This window comes from Phoenix dactylifera, unplaced genomic scaffold, assembly GCF_009389715.1.
Source record: "Phoenix dactylifera cultivar Barhee BC4 unplaced genomic scaffold, palm_55x_up_171113_PBpolish2nd_filt_p 000204F, whole genome shotgun sequence".
Classification (NCBI taxonomy): Eukaryota; Viridiplantae; Streptophyta; class Magnoliopsida; order Arecales; family Arecaceae; genus Phoenix; species Phoenix dactylifera.
In genome coordinates this window covers 414763-434595 of record NW_024067722.1, presented here as the reverse complement: position 1 = coordinate 434595, position 19833 = coordinate 414763, and the positions used below count along the sequence as shown (strand labels likewise).

The 19833-nt window shown below is 41.7% G+C and overlaps 3 protein-coding genes across 3 annotated transcripts; 1 reads left to right on the top strand and 2 right to left on the bottom strand.

Annotated features, from left to right (window-relative positions):
* Positions 1-829: 829 nt before the first annotated feature.
* LOC103712053 lies at positions 830-4036 on the bottom strand. The gene is made up of 4 exons (XM_008798432.3): positions 3807-4036; positions 3083-3697; positions 2526-2814; positions 830-1618 (listed from the first exon to the last, which is right to left on the bottom strand). Exons 2-4 carry the CDS (start codon positions 3632-3634, stop codon positions 1584-1586), a joined length of 876 nt encoding a protein of 291 aa, XP_008796654.1. The 5' UTR covers positions 3635-3697; positions 3807-4036; the 3' UTR covers positions 830-1583.
* Positions 4037-7542: 3506 nt separating this feature from the next.
* Positions 7543-9772, top strand: LOC103712051 (pentatricopeptide repeat-containing protein At1g59720, chloroplastic/mitochondrial). Its single transcript, XM_008798429.4, has one exon. The coding sequence runs from the start codon at positions 7661-7663 to the stop codon at positions 9383-9385; it is 1725 nt and encodes a 574-aa protein (XP_008796651.1). The 5' UTR covers positions 7543-7660; the 3' UTR covers positions 9386-9772.
* Positions 9773-10217: 445 nt separating this feature from the next.
* On the bottom strand, positions 10218-19787 carry LOC103712052 (plasma membrane ATPase 3). Its single transcript, XM_039117314.1, has 21 exons — positions 19565-19787; positions 19299-19418; positions 19061-19159; positions 18810-18947; positions 18446-18580; positions 18162-18341; positions 17858-18064; positions 17416-17535; positions 17179-17298; positions 16959-17081; positions 16775-16879; positions 16141-16285; positions 13335-13499; positions 12994-13232; positions 12838-12870; positions 12056-12137; positions 11728-11888; positions 11267-11452; positions 10992-11174; positions 10726-10904; positions 10218-10544 (listed from the first exon to the last, which is right to left on the bottom strand). The coding sequence occupies exons 1-21, from the start codon at positions 19616-19618 to the stop codon at positions 10448-10450; spliced, it is 2871 nt and encodes a 956-aa protein (XP_038973242.1). The 5' UTR covers positions 19619-19787; the 3' UTR covers positions 10218-10447.
* Between the last annotated feature and the right edge of the window lie 46 nt (positions 19788-19833).

The following is a 19833-nucleotide window of genomic DNA, read 5'->3' as shown; positions in this document are numbered from 1 at the left end:
TTCCCCTGCAGATTGTTTAGCAAGCCCGAGAGAAAGAGAGACAGAGAGAGGTGCAAACTAACTAAGTTAACAGTTGTTGACATGTTCGAAAAAGAATGGTACTTCTATAGCATGAATAATCTTACTGAGCATTTGGAATATGTGATGAAGATATCATAATATGCAAGTTTGTCGTACCGGTTAAACAATTTTTTTTGAACGGATTGGTCCATCCATGGCATTTTTTTAAAACTATTTTCCACTCCTAAATCCCTCCTTTGGCCATCTAAAGCTTTTGAACAAACCATCCATCCACATATATATATATATATATTTGTTTAACCTTAGTCAAAGTATAGTATGACAGATAAGATGAAAAGATGCAGCAGTTCTATAGTTCATACACAAGACTTATAAAAGATGAAAATTACTAATGTATGATGGGCCCAGAACTAATCAATAACATCCTCTTTTCCTGTTCGTGCCAACTGTTCCTTCCACATAACTTTACCCATGGTATTTGGTTGTACAGATACTGACCTTCCTTAGCTCATTTCAAACTTAAATGTTATTAGGCCCTGTTTCCTTGTCCCTGCACTCTTCCTCGACTGTTTACTCGGTTCACCCTCCATTTTAGAGATGGTAGCAAGCAGTTTCACATGCTCTGAAATTCCAGATAATGCTGAAGGAGAAGCCTCCTAATTTTCCATTAATGTCCCTACTTTAAACAGAGGCCTAAAGATATAACCTCCACTATAACAAAGGCCTAAAGGCTCACCATTGGTTTCAAAGGCTTCAAGTACAGAAACTGAAGATAAAGAGGCAGAAGGAAAGCAGCAGCTTTGCTTTATGGCACACCCAAAAGTCAACTATTAAGTTAAATTCACTAGTTAACATACATCAACGCTGAGAGCCTGAAGGTATACACAGGGCGCACTTATGCCATATGATGGGCCAATCACAACCAGTGCCGAAAATGGTCTCCGCGCCAATGGACAAATGGAACAGGTCATAAACAAATCACCAGAAACAAAGAACATAAATCCTGTGAAGGACACAAAGCCTTCATGTTTAGCACCTTCCCCAGCAAAGGCCTGGAATTCTGGTTTTCCTGGAATACAAGCTTTTCCATATTTCACCTAAAAAGCTATACCAACTAGTAAATTTTCCAAGTACATCCTAATCTTTTACCAGAAAAAAATCTGGACAACAAACACATCAATGGCAACAGTAAAGACCAAATACCAGAAAAAGAGATCCTTGCATCTAATTACTTGTTGAAAATTTACAGAAGATGCAGCTGCTTTGGCATGTGTAGTAAAACTCGCATCATATATGGTTTTGAAAGGAGAAAATTCTCTCTCAACATGTTTTATAGACTGATCCAACAAAACCTCCAAGATAATTGGAAAAGATCTTTGCCAAAAATATGTTCAGCATCCCCCAACTCTTTGGAGCAGATAGCCAGTAACAAAGGAGAGCAAACTTTAAACAAGATATATGCCCACTTGAAAAGAATGCCCAAATATAGTAACCAGCATGTGTCGATGCGAATGGAAGGGCACAAGTAGAAAACAAGTGCATATTACCGCAGGCGTATGAATTCATCTATTAATTGGAGATGTGAAAGTCTCCGCCACTGGAAAGGTTAAAAGTTTGTTAACAAATATTCATTGAAATAAAAACTAGAATTCAAATCAAGCCAAGTATACAGCTACTAAAACTTATGCAGGGCAGCAACTATGCAAAAACAAGAGTCTATAACACCAAAATGGGTGTTTCATTCGTCAAACACATTAAGCAGAAGATTGAAAGGACACGCATCTCAATCCAGTGAGCAAACATCTCAAATGGCATGAAAGTTTTATAATCAGGTCTAATCTAGTTTGTAAAGAGAGTACCTAAACTTTCATGTTACTGGGTTCTTCTGCTAACTAATTAATCAGCAAAACTTGGTTAATTAATCTACTAAAGTTGTTTTTAGAAAGTTGCTCATGAACAGCTCAGCTTCACCTCGAAATTAATTGAGCCATGCTCAAGATCAACTTAAGTACAATTCTACTTATTCTGCAAGCTAGAGGGAGATAACAAAAGCATAGATTGTACTCAAAATCTTTACCAAAACAAGCGGACATGAACACCGATGTAAATGACCAAAGGTACAGATAAAAAAAGCCAAGATATATAAGCTTTTATCTTATCATTGCTGAATTCAATCATATCCTGTCATAGATGATGAAATAAACAAGAAAGGAACACCAAAATTCATTGTCGCATGTGAAGCAGAGAAAAATTCCTATATTCTGAAAGTTATCAAAGTTTCCATTAATAACGGAGAAAAATTATAACCTAGCATATGTCTATAGTTTTATCAAGGAATAAAGGATTCACGAGTTCATAACAAGCATGTGCAATTTTAACAATCTCAAGAATATCAAGAAGCTGGAGAGAACTTATAATGAACGAATTTCAAATCCACTACCCGAAGAAAGGCAAAAGAAAGGGCACAACCATAAGCAGCAGCGAGTAAATCGAGTAAGAGTCACCTTTTGACGAGGCCTGGACTACCACAACATGCATCGTCATATTGTTTGGTGGCAGCGTCAGATGAAGAGGGCAGAGCTTCCCATTCACCGGATTCTGGTAGCACACAATTATATCGCTGAGATTTGTTTCCTCCTCCAATTTGCGGGTCAACTCCTCCACGCTTGGCCCATTGAAAATGAAGGAAGATCCTTCGAAGCTCTCATCCAAGTTGCCATCATCATCTGCGAGGTAACAGTGGATAGTCCGACCCTCCACTTTGCGCGGCGACCCAGAAAAAGAAAATGATGACTGCCAGAAGAAAAGCATTCAAAGTTTATGTATGAATAGTGACATGAAGTGATTCAACTCCAATTAAGATCGAAGCAGAACAGATTTGAGGTGCGAATAAGGAAAAAAAAGGGAAAACTAATGCAAGTTCAAGACCTATGATTCAGATCGCCACCAGGACAGAAAAAAAATGCAATTTTTAGGGCAATGAAGATGAATGCAATTTCGAGAACGATTTAAGAATATTTCCGATGGGGATTCCAAAGAGAAAAGGAGAAGAACAAGAGACCTTCATCTTCGACAGCTTCGGGGACATGCTGTTGGCGGGCGAGGAAGGCCAGTCATGGTAGGCCGGCGCATACGGCACAGTGGGAGAGGCAGAGGGGCTGGGAAGTATGTCAATGACGTCGACATCCCACAGAATCCAATCCTGTGTAGCGCTGCGGTGCGGGATATCATGGGTGACGGAGTTGCGCCACGGCGGGAGGCCGCCGTTGGCGCGGAGGAAGTGGCCGTAGCGGGTCTTGAGCTTGACCTGGACGCCGTCGCGGATGGGCTCCCACTCGACGGAGGAGTCGAGGCGGGGGGGCACGGTCTGGAGGACCTTGCGGCCGGTGACGCCGAGGAGGAAGGGCTCGTTGCTGGCGGTGAGGTAGCGGCCGTAGCGGCTCCTGAGGCGCAGCACCGGGGCGGGCCCGTCCAAGATCTCTACCGTCCACCGGACGTTGCCGGACGCCCCGTTGCGGTCCTGACACACGCGCTCCTCGTCATCGTCCGCCATCAAATACTTGTCGTGGTGGCTCCGGAGCCGGACCATCTTCGCCCTGTGGAACAAATCCATCTCGCCCGCCCCAAGAACCGATCACACGGCCCAATATGGATAGCTCCAAATCCCGATTCTTGGCTGAATCCAGGAAATATAGGTTAGAAGAAAAAAACTGAAGAAACGATTCAAAGAGGAAGGATGACAACAAAATCGAAGAAGAAAAGGGGAGGAGGGGTGAAACGGATACCTGTAGATTGACCGGGTTCGGAAGATAGAGAGAAGAACGAGCGGGATTCTAGAAAGGGGTTGGTTTGGTGGGAATAAAAGTAAGGTGGGGGGGAAGGAAAGGAAGAGGGAGTCGATCGATTTTGACGCGGAGAGGAGGAAAGAGGCGAAGAGGAGGAGGAGGACTTGGACTCCCCCTCTTTCTCTCCGGTTACGTTCTCGTTTCGGTTCGCTCGCCCGCTCGCTCGCTCTAAATACGAAATCGATTTTTTTGTTCTTTTTTTTTTTGGCAAGACGCGGCTGACGGGGCGTCCATGTTCGATTGAACATCAATACTTAATAACGAAGAAAAGCGGAACGAGGCAGCACCATGTTCGCCAGGGATCACGACCGTTGGATGGATCCCCGCGCAGACTCAAAGCATGATTTAACGGTGGATTCGCGCGAAGGAAGGTGAATCCTTCTTTGGCGCGAAGATGCAACCCCCGCCCGTGCGCCAGCGCCTCGAATTGCACGTGGCCCACGTAAGCGGCCGTTGTGCTCTTGAGCGACGTCAGACGAAAGCGATGCGGGGACTTCGGAGCCGCGTGGAGAGGACGGGGGAAATGGAGGAATTCTGAAAGGGACCAGATCCAGAGGACCAGTCCGACGGTCATTAGCCTCTTATATTTAAATAATTTAAGATGAAAACAGGGACCATATGGGATTTGGACCGATCCATTAGACCTGGTCCATCCAATAATTTTTCGGTAAAAACGGGTTGCTTCTAGATGAGTATTCCTTCGCAATGTCTCGTTGTTCGTTTTCGTGTCAGGGGTTCGAATGACGGATTCTCACGCCACTTGGAAAATATCTTGCCTCATCCGATTGCATAGATATTTTCACAAATTATTTCAATCAAAGGCACGAGAGTTAATTAAAAAAATCAGAAAATCACATGTTGACGAAGAATCAAGATCATGACCACCACTAACCAATCTGCGAACTATTTACAAAAACCAAAAGCATGCATTTTTTCCTGATATCATTTCTAGGAATTAGAAACCCTGACGCAGAAAAGAAAGGAAATCAAGCAAATTTCTTGTTAAAATTTTTTTTTTTTAAAAAAAAATCCAATTCAGCTGGAAATGCCAAAAGAACATAAGACCTGAAGAAATCCTAGATGTCATACCTGATCATAAGAGATTCCTCCAGCACCTCCATTTCCCTCGTCTGTTTTTAATTTTTTCGTTTGATGCTGATGCCTTCCTTATGTTGTTCCAGCTGATTGGCGAGCTCCACAGCGATGGCTCCTTCCCCTCCAACGCGCCCCTCGTTGTCGCCGCCTCCCTTATGGTGACTCATTAGACCAAGAAGCAAAACCTTCCACGCCCAAACCCCTCATAGACCAAGAAGCAAAACATTCCATGCTCAAACCCCTGAACATTCAAATCTCGTTCCTCCGCTCCGACGAAAACGACATCCATCGGATCCCGCTGGCTGACCAATGCTCTGATTACCAAAAGAATGATAACTCCCAAAAGGACAAACCAATAATTGCATTGTTGGAGGAGTTAGGAAACCACAAGGAAGAGCAACGGCAAGCAATGCTAAAGTCATGTGATTATATTAGACTGTTGTCGGTGCCGAGCTTAGAGCGGCATGGAAGGACATCACCTATATAAAATGGGTGCTGGGCGCGAACCGTATTCTCCTTGAAGGAGATTCAGCCATGGTGATCGAATGGATTCAGGATTGAAGGCATGCTGCCGATGGAATGCGGCTGCTCCACGACATCCGTAGTCTTTTGGATGAGCGCGCCTCCTATCGGATTACTCATGTTTATATAGAGGTAAATAGTGCTGCGAAATGGGTGGCATCTTATGTAGCTCATCACTTCGGAAATTTTATTTGGAAAAACTATACGTTTGTCCCGTCTCCCTTATATATATATTTTTTAATTTTATGGGTTGCACCCACACCTATTATATGCGAGTCGTCGGATTGCTAGGTTACTGAACTTGATCAACGTGTCAGGCCAAAACAAATATTTTAAAATGGTACTTGTAAGTACACTACATCATGGAAATCACCTAAAACAGCTGACCTCATTGGCAGGGAGATTTATCCTATTTGATCAAATGCTCTCATATTTTGGTGAGGATTTTATTGATAGAATGAGTCACCGAGTGATCGGACTGGCCAGGTTTCCCTCAACCTGACAAACTCTAGGGTGTTTTGGAAGGTGACACCGGGTGAGTTACATATTTGATTCAACTATCGAACTAAAAGTGATATCGGCCTAGGTCATAGAATTTTTAGTTCAACTATCTAGTCCAATCTTGGTATCAAATCAATTCAAGCATAAAAGATCGTCTTTATATTTACCTGTTGTCGTAGTCATTGTAGTCAATATCACAATCAAATTTTTTTTTTGGAGCATCAAATTATTTCAATCAGGGTCTATGCCAGTCTCTAATGAGTGATCCAAAACTTCCGTTGCGACTTATAGTTCTACGAAGGTCGAATTCTAAAGTCTCTAAAGATAACGCCGACTGTCGAAGTTGAAGCTACAACTGATGATGTTAACTAGCGATGCAGATTCTAAAGTCATGAGAATTTTTTTTTTTCTTAAAGCTGTAGAAGTGTCTCCAAACAATTTCTGATGAGCCGACTCTATCCGAAGTTGTTGGCTTAACTACCCCACATTTGGAGGTCTACTTTGATCTGAGCCTTTTATAGCTTGATCGTGCTCATATTGATCCGAAGACAGATTACCTGCCCCTGCCTCAAGTGGTGTTCCTTGAATATGCTCTCATTAGATAGAATGAAAGTAATAAGAGTCCCCAATGGGGACTTTATGCATAGGAAGGTGAATCCTTCTTCCCATCAAGTTGCATCCCTAGCAGGACGCTAAGTTAACCCAGAAAAAATTTGAACAAACAAAAGCCCCGAATCCAGTCAAACCAATGAGATAAACTCGGACCTCTCATAAAACTAGATTGCATCTTTGCCTGTCATTCCGCTTTGTGGATTCCCATGGTGATGTCGTAAATAGGTTGATATGCCATGGGAATAATTACAATGATATATCCGGTGCTTGCATAAAAAATTTTAGGTGCGTTTTACGGCGATAGCATGGAACACCATATCTTGGGACTGCTATAATCTGGTTGTTTGTATAAAAATGCTGCGGACTTGGCATTTCTTTTCTTTCAAAATACAGTCAATAACTTACATGGCATGCATGAGTGAATCGGACGGTCTCCCAAGCTCAACTTTACTGCAAAGTAGAAATATATATATATATATATATATATATATATATATATATATATATATATATATATATATATATATATATATATATATATATATATATATATATAATCTCTCTCAAATTGCGAGCCCCATATCTTATGTTTTAATTTTTTTGATTTTCTAAATTCTAGTTGATGATTAAAAATTTGCTGAATTTATTTTTAATAATAATTCTAACCTATAACGAAAGCATTGAGTTAGTTCATCTAACTACCAAATTCATACATATTCTGAAGAAATAAATATTTATTAGAATTTTATATTATGTCAATTCTGTTCATGAATATATTTTTAGAAATACATTTTTTAGCTTATAAGGATATAAATAATTAATATAATTCGGAAAATTGGACGTTTTATTTTTTACTAGGACGTCACCTGTGAGAATATCCGCTTGTCGACCTTTTTGACAGTTTTACGGTCTCCTCTGCTGGCTCTTGAAAGCAGTGAAACCTCCACTTCCTCTCTCGTCCACACACTGATCTCCAGCCCAAACCTCATCCTCAATCCCGCCTCTACCAACCTTGTCATCCATTTCTCCACCCGCCATGCTTCCGCCTTCGCCACTTCCCGACCATGTCCTCCTCTCTCTCCTCCGCGTCCCTGCCACCACCACCACCACCACCACCTCCTCCCTCTCCATCGGACACACCCGGCCACCGCCGCCACTTCCTCCCCTTGCTCTCCGCCGCGGCCACCGCCGACCTCCCCTTCTCCACCCGTCTCCTCCACCCACCCGCCCCCACCACGTCTTCCTATAACACCCTCATCCGCTCCCTCTCCCGCTCCCGCGACTGCAAGCCCCTCGCCCTCCGCCTCTACCGCCGGATGCTCTTCGACGGCGCCGCCGCCCCGCCGGACAATTTCACCTTCCCCGTCGTCCTCAGGGCCGCTGCCTTCCTCTCCGCCCTCCCGGAAGGCACCCAGATCCACGCCCAGATCCTCAAGCTCGGCTTCTCCTCGGATACGTACGTCGCCAATAGCCTCATCCATTTCTACGCCTCCTGCGGTCTCCAATCTCTCGCTCGCCAACTGTTCGATAGAATGCTCCGGAGAACGCGCGTCTCTTGGAACGTTACCATCGACGGATACGTCGCTAATGGGGACCATGGCACCGCTTTGGACCTCTTCAGAGAGATGCAGAGATTGTTCGCGCCGGATGAGTACACTCTTCAGAGCGTTATCTGTGCTTGTGGGGGAATCGGGTCTTTGTCCCTGGGGATGTGGGCTCATGCCTTCATATTCAAAAACTTCGACGACAAAGTGGCGAATGATGTTCTGATAAACAATTCCTTGCTCGACGCATACTCAAAATGCGGATCGATAACTATCGCTCGTCAAGTTTTTGACAGAATGCCCACGCGGGATGTGACCTCGTGGAATGTGATGATTCTTGGGCTGGCGATGCATGGCCATGTCGACGAGTGCTTCGAGGCCTTTGCACGAATGTCGGAAGAGGAGGAGAAATTGAAGCCCAATTCGATCACATTCGTCGGCATTCTGAGTGCATGCGACCATGGGGGTTTGGTCGATGAGGGTAGAAAATATTTCGATTTGATGGTTACCGAATTTGGGATTGAACCAAGAATTGAGCACTACGGCTGCATGGTTGATCTTCTAGCTCGAGCGGGGTTGATAGAAGAAGCTCTAGACCTGGTGTCGAACATGCGATGCAAGCCTGATGCCGTGATTTGGCGGAGTCTTCTCGATGCTTGTTGCAAGAGAAATGCAGGAGTTGAGGTCAGCGAGTCAGTTGCCAGGCGGGCTCTAGAATTTGAGGACGTCGGCACAAGCGGTGTTTATGTTCTTCTGTCGAGAGTATATGCCTCGGCAAACCGGTGGAATGATGTAGGTTTGGTTCGGAAGCTAATGGTTGATGTGGGGATCAGAAAGGAGCCAGGCTGCAGTTCGATTGAGATGGATGGTGTTGTTCATCATTTTGTTGCTGGCGATACGTCTCATCCTCGGTCGGAAGAAATATACGGGATGCTTCGTGAAGTGGAAGGCAAATTGGTTGGGTATAAACCAGACTCCTCGCAGGCACCAATGGTGGCTGAGTTTGATAATGCGAGAGAAGACTCGCTTCGCTTCCACAGCGAGAGGCTGGCTATAGCTTTTGGGCTGCTTAACAGGACGCCAGGGACCCCAATTAGGATATTGAAGAACCTGAGGGTGTGCGGAGACTGCCACGCCATAACTAAACTGATCTCACAAGAGTACAATGTGGAGATCATCGTGAGAGACCGAACTAGATTTCACCATTTCAGAGATGGTTTATGTTCTTGCATGGATTATTGGTGATGGTTCGAGTCAAGTCTCATTTCAGAGATTTCACCATTCGATAAACTTGGCTCGAGCTGCTAATTGCTGGAGTCATCGTTGACCAGCTGAACGAGTCTCCAATATAATGAAATAAAACTGTATTTTTTGGCTTCTGCAATTGAAACGAATGGATATAGGATCTGCACTGCATATCATGAGCATGCTGACGGTCATACTAATAGTAATTTGGTTTAGCCGAGGAAGATTGTTTCATGTTGCATTAAGTAGGCATGAGCTGCAGCTCATGCAGTGTTGATTCGAGATAGATTTTCATGGCGTCGGACCGTATATAGAGATATGTAGTAAGCTTATCTGGCTGTCCTAACGGTTAAGGTAGTAGCATTTTACTGCAGAATAAATTTTGAATGGATAAGAAGAATTTATCCGGATAAGTTTGGAAGTATTGGATTTATTTCACGAATAGAAATTTTGTGAGTTTGATTGGGAGGATAAGCGTTATGCATTTAATATGCATTAAATTTCAGGATGATTTGGATTTTATGAAAATGATAGAATAATCCTCCGACTTTCTTGTAGATTCAGAGAGTGGATAAAGATGGTAAGTGTAATTTGGAGGGCATTGCTTTTAGCCAAATCAAGTTGTGGGTGATGTCTAATAAAGCGAGGGAGATGCTCGCTAGAAGAGCTCCATACCATGTGCCAATCTATGAGGGATCAACCAAAAAACAAAGCACATGGGACCCACCCCTTCATTTATCTCTTTCCCACCGTAAGGGCTAGCTAGGCTCCAGAAAGAAACCAGAATGAAGGGACAGCTGACGAATCAGACGGGGGACAAAATGCCAACGGATACAAACCAAAGGCAGAACCACTTACGAAGATAGGAAAAACGAGGGTAAAGTTACCGTACAAAAATTATGAAGATATAGTAATGTAGGTCATGGTATGAGATGTTGATGGTTTGCAACTTGATAAGAGCCACTCACTTAATTTACTCATCAACAGCAGAACTACGGATATTTCCAATGGTGCAACTGAGAAAGATGTTTGCTATCCCCTATGGTGCCAAAAGTAGACCAATCACACAGTGTAGGCTTGCTGAATGGTGTCGATATCCAAGCCCTTGAGCCTCACAACAGACTCCACATGTCCCTTTAATGTGTGTAATTCCCTCAGCCTGCAAACATGTAGAAGAAAAATTCAGCTCCCTGGATCAGCCTGAAGTAAATTTGCACTGCTAACTATATTTGGTTTCGGATATGCCATATAGCATCAACTGTGGAACTCTCACAACTAATTAGGGTGCTAAGAAAAGTCAACAATGAAAACTATGCTCTTGTCAGCGACAGTGGTCCTACCTTGCAATCTCAGCTCGCCTTTTGGCCTCTTCAGCCAATTGATTAAGCTCGGTGAAGTTGGTCCTCTCACTAAACATCTTGGTGTCGGGCGGGTGCAAGCCATGCAGTGTTCTCTGAGCATGCGCCCACTTGAGCTCCCTAGCTTCTTTTCCAAAGTCCTTCTGCCTTGTAAATGCAATCTGCAGGAAGAAATTATCCCAGCAGTCAGTGAGGAGATGTATAGCATAAACAGAATGTCCATCATTGAGTTCTGTATTGCAAATTACTCTTTGTTCAATGACGAGATCCCATGCCCTCCCGCTCAGAGCATAGCGGATTAGGAACTTGATTATATCAAGCGGAAAATAGAAGATGATGTTGTAAAGCCAGATGACACCTGCCCAACCCCATCCGATCCCTTTGATTGCAGCAAATCCCCAGTCAGCATACACGGCTATCAGTGTAGCAATCTGCACGGGTGCATGATAATACACGACTAGATAATTCTAGGACATTAATTAGCCTTTTTAGGGATATGATCCATGGAGGAGAAAAAACTCACCAGCTGAGCAACCAGGAAAGCAGCAACAAGCAACAAACCAGGCCGCTCAACGAAGGACCAACTGCGGGATCGTGTCACAAATATGAGTGCCTGACTGATAGTGCTCACTTGCAGGTAGACTGCAGCGGCAAGCTTCTGAAAGTCATCCTGAGCTGTTTTCTCAAGGCTTTCAACGTGGAATACCCTCTGAACAATTATCAAACCAACTATCAAGGCACAAAAAAAAAGGAGTACCCTAATTGTTGTGATTTAACAGGAGCGCACAGATCCCAGGCTTTTAAGGCATAAAAAGCCAGAATCGTTCATTTTAAATGCATTGGAAGCTTTCAGAAATATTATTCAAATACACTGGAAGATTTAATTCAATTTTAGTAATCATTTCACGATCAGCAAGGAAAAGGTGATGACAGAAAGGTTTTTGACAGGTTTTGTTTTGTCATTAAGAAATATAGTCATTATACCGGAAAGAAGTTAGTCTTGTATGCAGCCCAGAAGAAAATGACTGTCATCATTGCCAAATAACCACCAAGGATGATTCCAGTTGCAAAAATCTCAGCCAGCTTCCAACTGTCAGGCAGAGGAGATGGCTTCACCCTGTCCTTTGATATAGTCATTATGGTACCTAAAAGGAGTGCGTCATTGAGAGAGGAAGAGCAGTGCATGTGTCAAAATTAGAAATAGTTAGCATAGTCAACCAGCGCAGCAGGAAGATCTGGCTAATCCAGCAGTAAATAGCAGGAGCAACATGAAACCATGCATTAGCTAAATAGAGGGGCCATGAAATATTACCATCATTGAGGATTGCAATGATAAGGACCATAAAGGGTGGAAAGTCGAACTTCCAAATGAGAGCGAGCAGCATGAACCCGAGCTGTTGAAATAAAAATGTGAAGTGAGGGCATCTTTCATGGTATCTTACAGATGTCCGAAAAACGAATATTTGTACTTGTTAAAAGAACTAAATTAAAGACCTGTTGAGACATTCAGGCAGCTACTTTACATGGTATCTTTCATGCGAGAAGAAAGTTTGAAGCAATAATGCAGAATGACAAAGCAAACCAGGGTCTGGGGACTTCGTAGATCCACAATCCTAAGATTTTTGGGATCTCAAATTTTCCTCCCCAAAACTTAAGATTTAAAGAGCAACAAACTCTTCTGATTCCTCACACTTCTCTTCCCTTGCCCATAAAATCCACTCCCACCCCCCCCCCCCCCCCCCCCCCCCCCCAAAAAAAGGGTACACCATATGCATCGCTTCATTGGTTTCTCCCTAAGCATTTCTATCACATCCAATTCATACTATTTATAATGAATTCTAGATATGCAAACTCGTGCTACCTAGCTCAGTGCATACAACCAGCAGGTTAGCAGTGCATGTAAGATGGTTATACATGAGCAAAGAGATAATAAAATGAACAGAAAATGTGCAGTTTTAATCCTGACAGCTAAATAAGAGGCAGATTGAGACAATCCAGCCAGGTCATAATCAATACTTGAACAGGAATCAATCTTACTTAGAAGTAGTTATTACTGTTACAAATACTAAAATAAGAATAGCACATAAAACATACCACAATACGGATTGTAATAGAAACTGCATAGATCTGCAACACATAAAACCGATTTATCAAAACCAGCTCAAACAAGTGCAGAAGAAGACAAACTCAAGTTAGTCAATGTTAATTGTGAGATGACTCTATTGACTGATGAATACAGGCACAACTTACCGTGTAGTTTTTCATTCTCTGAAAAATGGCACGACTGGTCAGCACAGCACTGATAATGACACTTAGACCGGGTTCTGTAAGAACAATATCAGAAGCACTACGAGCTGCATCAGTTGCATCAGCAACTGCAATCCCAATATCAGCCTTCTTTAGGGCAGGAGCATCATTCACACCATCACCAGTCATACCACATATATGCTTCCTTGCTTGCAAGCGTTTAACAATCTCATACTTGTGCTCTGAAAATTGAAGGAACAATGCAACATACTTCACAAATTTACTCCTGACTAAAAATCAAAGAACTAACCAGCTTTTAGATATCAAAAGACCAGTGGCAGTACCTGGAAAAACACCAGCAAAACCATCAGCCTTCTCTATTAGTTCATCAACTGGCAAAGCAGCTATTGACTCATCCTTGTTTTGACCCAGTAAAGCAGACGAGGGATACATGTTTGTACCCATCCCCAAACGACGGCCAGTTTCCTTCCCTATGGCCAGCTGATCACCTGATTGAAATGGAAAACACCTTAATAAGTTGGACAAATGTCACAGAGAACATTTTAAACCCACCAAATTAACCTGCAAATACCAAAGAAAACAGGCCTATCTTCATCAGCTATATCGAGGGGAAAGAAGTTTGATCCATAGAACCGACTTAACTTTTGAACATTATCTCAGGAAACATTGTGATTTACATATATCAGGCATGTTTACAATTTACGTATATGCAGAATGTTTGCTATAAAATGTTACTCTTTATTGAAAGGGCAACATAAAAAGGAAATCTACATTGTCTGCATTCTTGACCCAGTATCGGGGATACACACCCAATCTAACAGTTTGTTTGGTTGGAGTATGTTAGATTATGGGGTAATCTGACAATTCCTGGGAACCATTTATCTGAAAAAATGAATGTAGGGAAAACTAAATTTTACCATATTTGGTTGGTGAAAAAATTACTCCAGAAAATGGCACTGAAAAAAGATTACTATGTTTGGTTGGAAGTAATTTTATATGGTTTGTTAGTCCTTGAATAAACAATTCAAGTAATGACTTTTTTTTTGTTCAGTCTATTTTTTGGCCATATATGGCCCACTTACATGAATGCTATCAATATAGACCATTTTGAATATTGAAATATATTTACATGAGTTAATATATATTTTTAAATTAATTATACATCTACTATAATATATCTTTTAAATTGATTAATAAATATTTTTAAATTATTAAGTAAATATATTTAAACATAACCATATTGTTAATTGATTAATTTGGAAAAAAAATCAAATCATTGATAGAAAATTAGAAATTTGGATTTAGCATAATTGTGTATTGACAATATCAAAAGGGAGCATTTGCGGGTTTCAACAAAAGAAAAAAAAGAAAAAAAAAGTAGAGGCATTTCTGTCAAGTAATGACAATTTCAGATTAACTCTACTCCGTAATCTAGCATAGAAAATAAATATCACCTCTCTAGTGGTATTTGTTTTACCTTCTCTCTTAGTAAAACAGCATGGGATCACTATTTATTTAACTATCTCTCTCTCATCCTCTTTTCATACCAAACATGGTAATTTGACATTGGATTTACTTTTTTCATCCCAGATTACCCCTAACCAAACGAATCCTAAATACCATCATAGTGCCCATGAAATATACTAATAATGTAAAATATTCTGCATACTGTTATTCAATAATTACTTGGTCAGCAAATTTGAGAAATATGAGAAATATACCACATCCAACAAAACGGTAATCAATAAATACTATTTTAATTACTGCTGATAATGTGGTAGCAAAAAAATATAACAAAAAAGAACTAAGAAAAGTAAGGTTCCAAATTGATGGCTAATTTGGCACGTGTTTGTGATGCCTCTAGCCTTAATTAAACTGTAAAGCCATAAATTTTATTCGACTAGAACAGCAAAGCCTACCGTTCACCTTCCAAATGCAATACTTCCATTGGTCAATTTCTAAAAATTAGCTATGAATCTTAATAGCTGGAATCTTCTACCTAGGGTAACACATTTCAAAATCTTCCAAGAATCCTGACCATACATCCACTTTCTAGGTACTTTCTTACTAAAAGTGTTTTCAGAAATACATCAGGAATGCCATCATCCAAGTTCAAAACTGGAACCTCTCCCAACGCATACACCAAGAGGGGTTCCAACCAGTGTGGCCAAGTCCTGTTGGCATAGATGAAGACTTCTTGCTGGCGGAAAACTTCCTGAGGTAAGACGAGCATTATATTCCAAGATGATTTGTTTCACAGATAATGATATTGTGTCTCAGCATACAGGTAACTCTGGAATTACAAACAATTATTTTTGACAAAAATCAGACTCCCATATACTTAACAAGAAAATATTTGCTTGTTCATATTTTGGAGAGAACAGTACCATCAACAATTCCGTTTGCCAGAAAATTTTATCTAATTTCAGTACCTTATCTTTTGTAATTCATCAGGTTTTTTAGAGATTATTAAGATACTCGAGAGACACCTATAAACCATAGTGACACAGAACTTTATAATCCCCTGCACGCACCAGATTATTTATTCTCAATTCTCTCCCCAATAGTCATCTTTCGTCTGTTTAATAAACTATGAACGAAGTGCACCGCGGAACACTGGGTAGACCAAGATGCTATCAGAGACTGAAGGGTGGACCGCTTGAGCTAGAAAAGGGCCACCTGTGAAACCCAAAATAAACAGTAATCTGCCATTTTTAGTTTTGTGCAATCAATGAAACCATTTTATGGCTGCACTTTATAACTTATGTAAGATAATTTTTTTCAGGTGCTCAAGAAACATAGCTCAAGTTCGAGTGTTCTAAGTGTCTTGATCTGTTTGAGCCATTGGCTTCTAGAGGACATGTGGTGCTCCACTAATAAAATATTTCAGAAGGACTTGTTACCAGAGGCGATTAAACACATTGGGTGATATCCTGATTTCACTTATCAGCAATTTTGTGGTCAAGATCAAGATTCCTTTCAAAAAGAGCTTGCAATTATGTATTTGATTTCGTTAGAATACCCTAACAATGACTTTACATAACCAAGATTAATGCCATGAAATGGAAATTGGACATCAATTAATTATACTATATTAGATAAAGCAACTTTCCATGAGAGAAACCAGACCTGTGATCATTTTGACATTAACACCCAGGTTGAGTGCCCTCCGAATTGTTTCTGCACTGTCATGTCTTGGGGGGTCAAAAAGTGGCATGAGGCCAATGAACTGCCATGGACCACCAGGACTCTCTTTCCTTCCTTCTGGAACTTCCTGCACATTAACACATGTAAATCATAATCAGAACACATAAACACATACAGCAAATATATGAATGGCCATATAACCAAGGTTTTCATTCAGCGGAGATCTCAGTTTGTTTTGGTATCAGGCAACCCCTGATACGACGAATGGAAAACCTTGGCCCCAATTATCTTGGCCAATATAAGCCAACAAAATCTAAGATATTAGCCAATACAACATAAACATATCTGACAGTATTTTTCAATTACATTACTTCCTAGAATAAAGTTTTTAATGAAGGGATTTCAAAGCAATGCCTACAATTAGTTGTTAATCTCAGTTCTTTCCAAATCTTCCCACCTTTTATCATGGCCAAGATAAACTGATATTTTAGTTCATCTTGGTCTAGGACACCCACCAAAATGAGATGACTGACTTCTCAGCTTTAAAGACTTTGCCATATCGGTGTAATATGAATCGAAATAAATAGGTATAGAACTGGGACAGCAATCCCCTCACCTGATATGCAACAGCAAGCGAGCGAAGCCCCCGCTCAGCAAATTTATCAATCACAGCATGAACCCTACGCTCTATCTCTGACTTGTTAAGTGCAAGATTTAGGATCTGCAGCATAGTTACAAGAAACGAAGTTATAAAAGGAATGTCTATAACAAGATAATCATAAATCTCAACAGAACAGTACCTGTTCTGGTGCACCTTTGCTGACACGACGCATTTTCCCATCAATATCGATATATGTTAGAGCAGTCCTTTTGTCAGTAGGATTAAATGGCAGAAAATGCACCTCTTGAATACCAGCCCGTGCCTTTGAAAGGCAATCACATAAGAAAGAAAAGGTGGATAAGAAACAATGCTGCCAAAGGAATTGCCAAAGGATGTGGAAATTCCAGGTTTCGACTTACCTCCTTCGGGTCCGCAAGCATGTTAACTATAGCAGTGTCTATAGCATCTTGGTTCTCAGTTCTTGAGGCTCTAGCAGCCATTAAAATTACAGTGTCTGGGGTTACACCTTTTGCAAAAACCTGAGAAATACAATCGAGTGTGTGCGTTTCTAGTGAGTGAGAGTATCAAAGAGACATGAACGAATCCTGTTAAGTTGCTATTGAAAAGGATTTAACAGCCAAAGTCTCGAACCTGACCTCAATAAGGTTGTTGTCCACTGTCAGCTTGTTCAGAGTAAGAGTTCCTGTTTTGTCACTGCAAAGCACATCCATGCCGGCCATTTCTTCAATTGCAGTCATTCTCTTTGTAATGGCTCCCTACATTGATCCCCAACTTCCTTAGAGTCAAGCAATTCAATGTAAAGACTGTTCAATTCAAAAATACAAATCTCAGAGGCAATTTAGATTGTATTTCTCAAGAACTTAATCCTAAGGGAAATCTTCAGCCTGCACAGCCACTTTTCCAAATCATGTCATATTTTTATACATAAAATGCTACATTTGAACTAGTTTTACCATAATAATATACCTTGATCCCAATCAAACACATGCCATGCACAACAAACAGTTCCCAGGCATCTAAAACTACCACAGCACCATAATTTGAACTCTCTGTAAAGTAAAATTTATTCATCCAAACCTGCTGAGCCAAGCGATGAGAGCCAATAGCCATCGTGACAGACAGAACTGTGGGCATGGCTATGGGGATCCCTCCAATAAGCAGAACCAAGAGATTATCAATTCCAGGGCGATAGTCCCTGTCTTGGATCGGATACATAACAATAATCTCGATACACATTCCCACTGCAATCGAACAAATGCAGAAATTCCCGATAGCAGTCAAGACCTGAATAGCAAATGACGAGCAAAATTACAGACTATACCTTTCTAAAAGCAAGGAGAAGACAAAATTCATACTGATAGATTAGAATTTCCTGACTTGCCTTTTGGAAGTGACCAACTTGGTTCGTCGAGTCCACAAGATGTGCAGCCTTGCCAAAGAAAGTGTGAACGCCCGTAGCAATAACGATAGCCTCGATCTCACCCTGCTTGCACGTGGAACCAGAGTATACACCATCACCTGGACCTTTGGTAACCGGCAGAGATTCTCCAGTAAGGGCAGACTACAAAATATGAATCAAGTACAAAATTAGAAAGCTCAAAAATCAGTCCACATGAGTAGGTTGAGATTCAGCCAAACTTAGGAACCAGACAGGACGGCGGGAACCTGATCAATTTTCAGCGGATCTCCATCAAGGAGACGGGCATCCGCAGGGATGATATCCCCAAGCTTGATGCTAATAATGTCCCCTGGGACAAGGATGGCCGCTTCCTCCTCTTTCCACCTGCCATCCCTGAGCACCTGTTGTTGTTTTTTTTTGGGGGGGAAAAAAAATAAATTTAGACATATAAGTGTTAAAGTTCTCTAACAAAGATAATTTCCGAGCTTTAGATAACTCAAAAATTGTCAAAATTTTTGCATTTCACGCTTTTCGAAGTTAAAAAAAAAGGATAACAAGAAGTGCAATGGACAAGATGCATGTGTTAAAAGAAGAAAGATAGAATTCGCGTGGAATGGAGAGCACAGGAACCTTGGCTTTTGGCGCGAGGCGGGCCATGAGGGCTGCCGCGGCGTTTCCAGCGTTGTTCTCCTCGATGAAGCTGATCGTCGAGTTGATCAGAAGCAGGGTAATAATCCCCACGAAATCCTGCCAGTCTGGGGGCTTCCCCTGTTGAACAGAATCAAGAACCCATATGGGTTCGTCACAGAAAAAAAAAAGGAAAAAAAGAAGAAGAAATGCACCCGAGAAAACAATCAGATTATGGCGTTTCCAGGTCTCACCCCTCCGTTCGCGAGGGCGATGGCCATGATGGCCGCTGCCTCCATCACCCACGACAGCGGATTCCACATGAACCCCAAGAATTTCAGAAACTTGCTCTCCTGCAACCACAAACAAATTCAAAAAAAAAAAAAAAAAACAACAGCTAGATTAAAAAACAAAAAGCACATACAAGAGGGTTGTCTCACAAATCTATATCAGTAGAGGCGGTGAGGGAAAGAAGGGAGGAAGAACGAGAACCTTCTTTTCCTCGAGCTTGTTGTGGCCGAAGATGGCGAGCCGCTCCTCCGCCTGCTCCGTTGTCAGCCCCTCCCGCGTGCATCTCAGATTATCAAACACCTCCTCCAAGGGTATGTTCTCCTGCCAACCATCCACCACCAAAAAAACAAAAAAAAAAAAACAAAAACAAAAACAAAAAAGCTCTCCAATCAACAACACAAAACAGCAAAAATAAGAAAAAATAAAGACGAAAAAGGAATTCAGGGAGAAGGGATCGTTGGGTTCACCAAATCGACAGCCTCCTTGAGGACGGCCTCCAGCGTCGCCGCCTTATCCCCCATCGCCTGAAGCCCTCACCCAATCTCTCTCTCTCTCTCTCTGTCTGTTTCCTTCTCTACTGCGGCTGAGGCTGCAGATGAAACCCGTAACTCGGAGAGAGTGGTGGAGTGGGAGTGAGCAGAAATCCACACAACCCAGACTGCCTAAAGAGAAGAGAAAAAGGAGGGTGCCATAAAAAAAAAAGGAGAAGAAAAAGGACAGGAGATTATTTAAAAAA

What these genes read in the sequence shown, in the direction of transcription:
- LOC103712052 (XM_039117314.1), bottom strand. Translation starts at nt 19,618, where the DNA reads ATGGGGGATAAGGCGGCGACGCTGGAGGCCGTCCTCAAGGAGGCTGTC. An exon ending in ACAAGCTCGAGGAAAAGAAG is followed by an intron (nt 19,160 to 19,298) that starts GTTCTCGTTCTT and finishes TTGTGGTTGCAG; the next exon opens with GAGAGCAAGTTTCTGAAATT. An exon ending in CATTGCAATCCTCAATGATG is followed by an intron (nt 11,889 to 12,055) that starts GTAATATTTCAT and finishes CACTCCTTTTAG; the next exon opens with GTACCATAATGACTATATCA.
- LOC103712051 (XM_008798429.4), top strand. Translation starts at nt 7,661, where the DNA reads ATGTCCTCCTCTCTCTCCTCCGCGTCCCTGCCACCACCACCACCACCA.
- LOC103712053 (XM_008798432.3), bottom strand. Translation starts at nt 3,634, where the DNA reads ATGGATTTGTTCCACAGGGCGAAGATGGTCCGGCTCCGGAGCCACCAC. An exon ending in CGAAGCTGTCGAAGATGAAG is followed by an intron (nt 2,815 to 3,082) that starts GTCTCTTGTTCT and finishes TTCTTCTGGCAG; the next exon opens with TCATCATTTTCTTTTTCTGG. An exon ending in AGTCCAGGCCTCGTCAAAAG is followed by an intron (nt 1,619 to 2,525) that starts GTGACTCTTACT and finishes TAACCTTTCCAG; the next exon opens with TGGCGGAGACTTTCACATCT.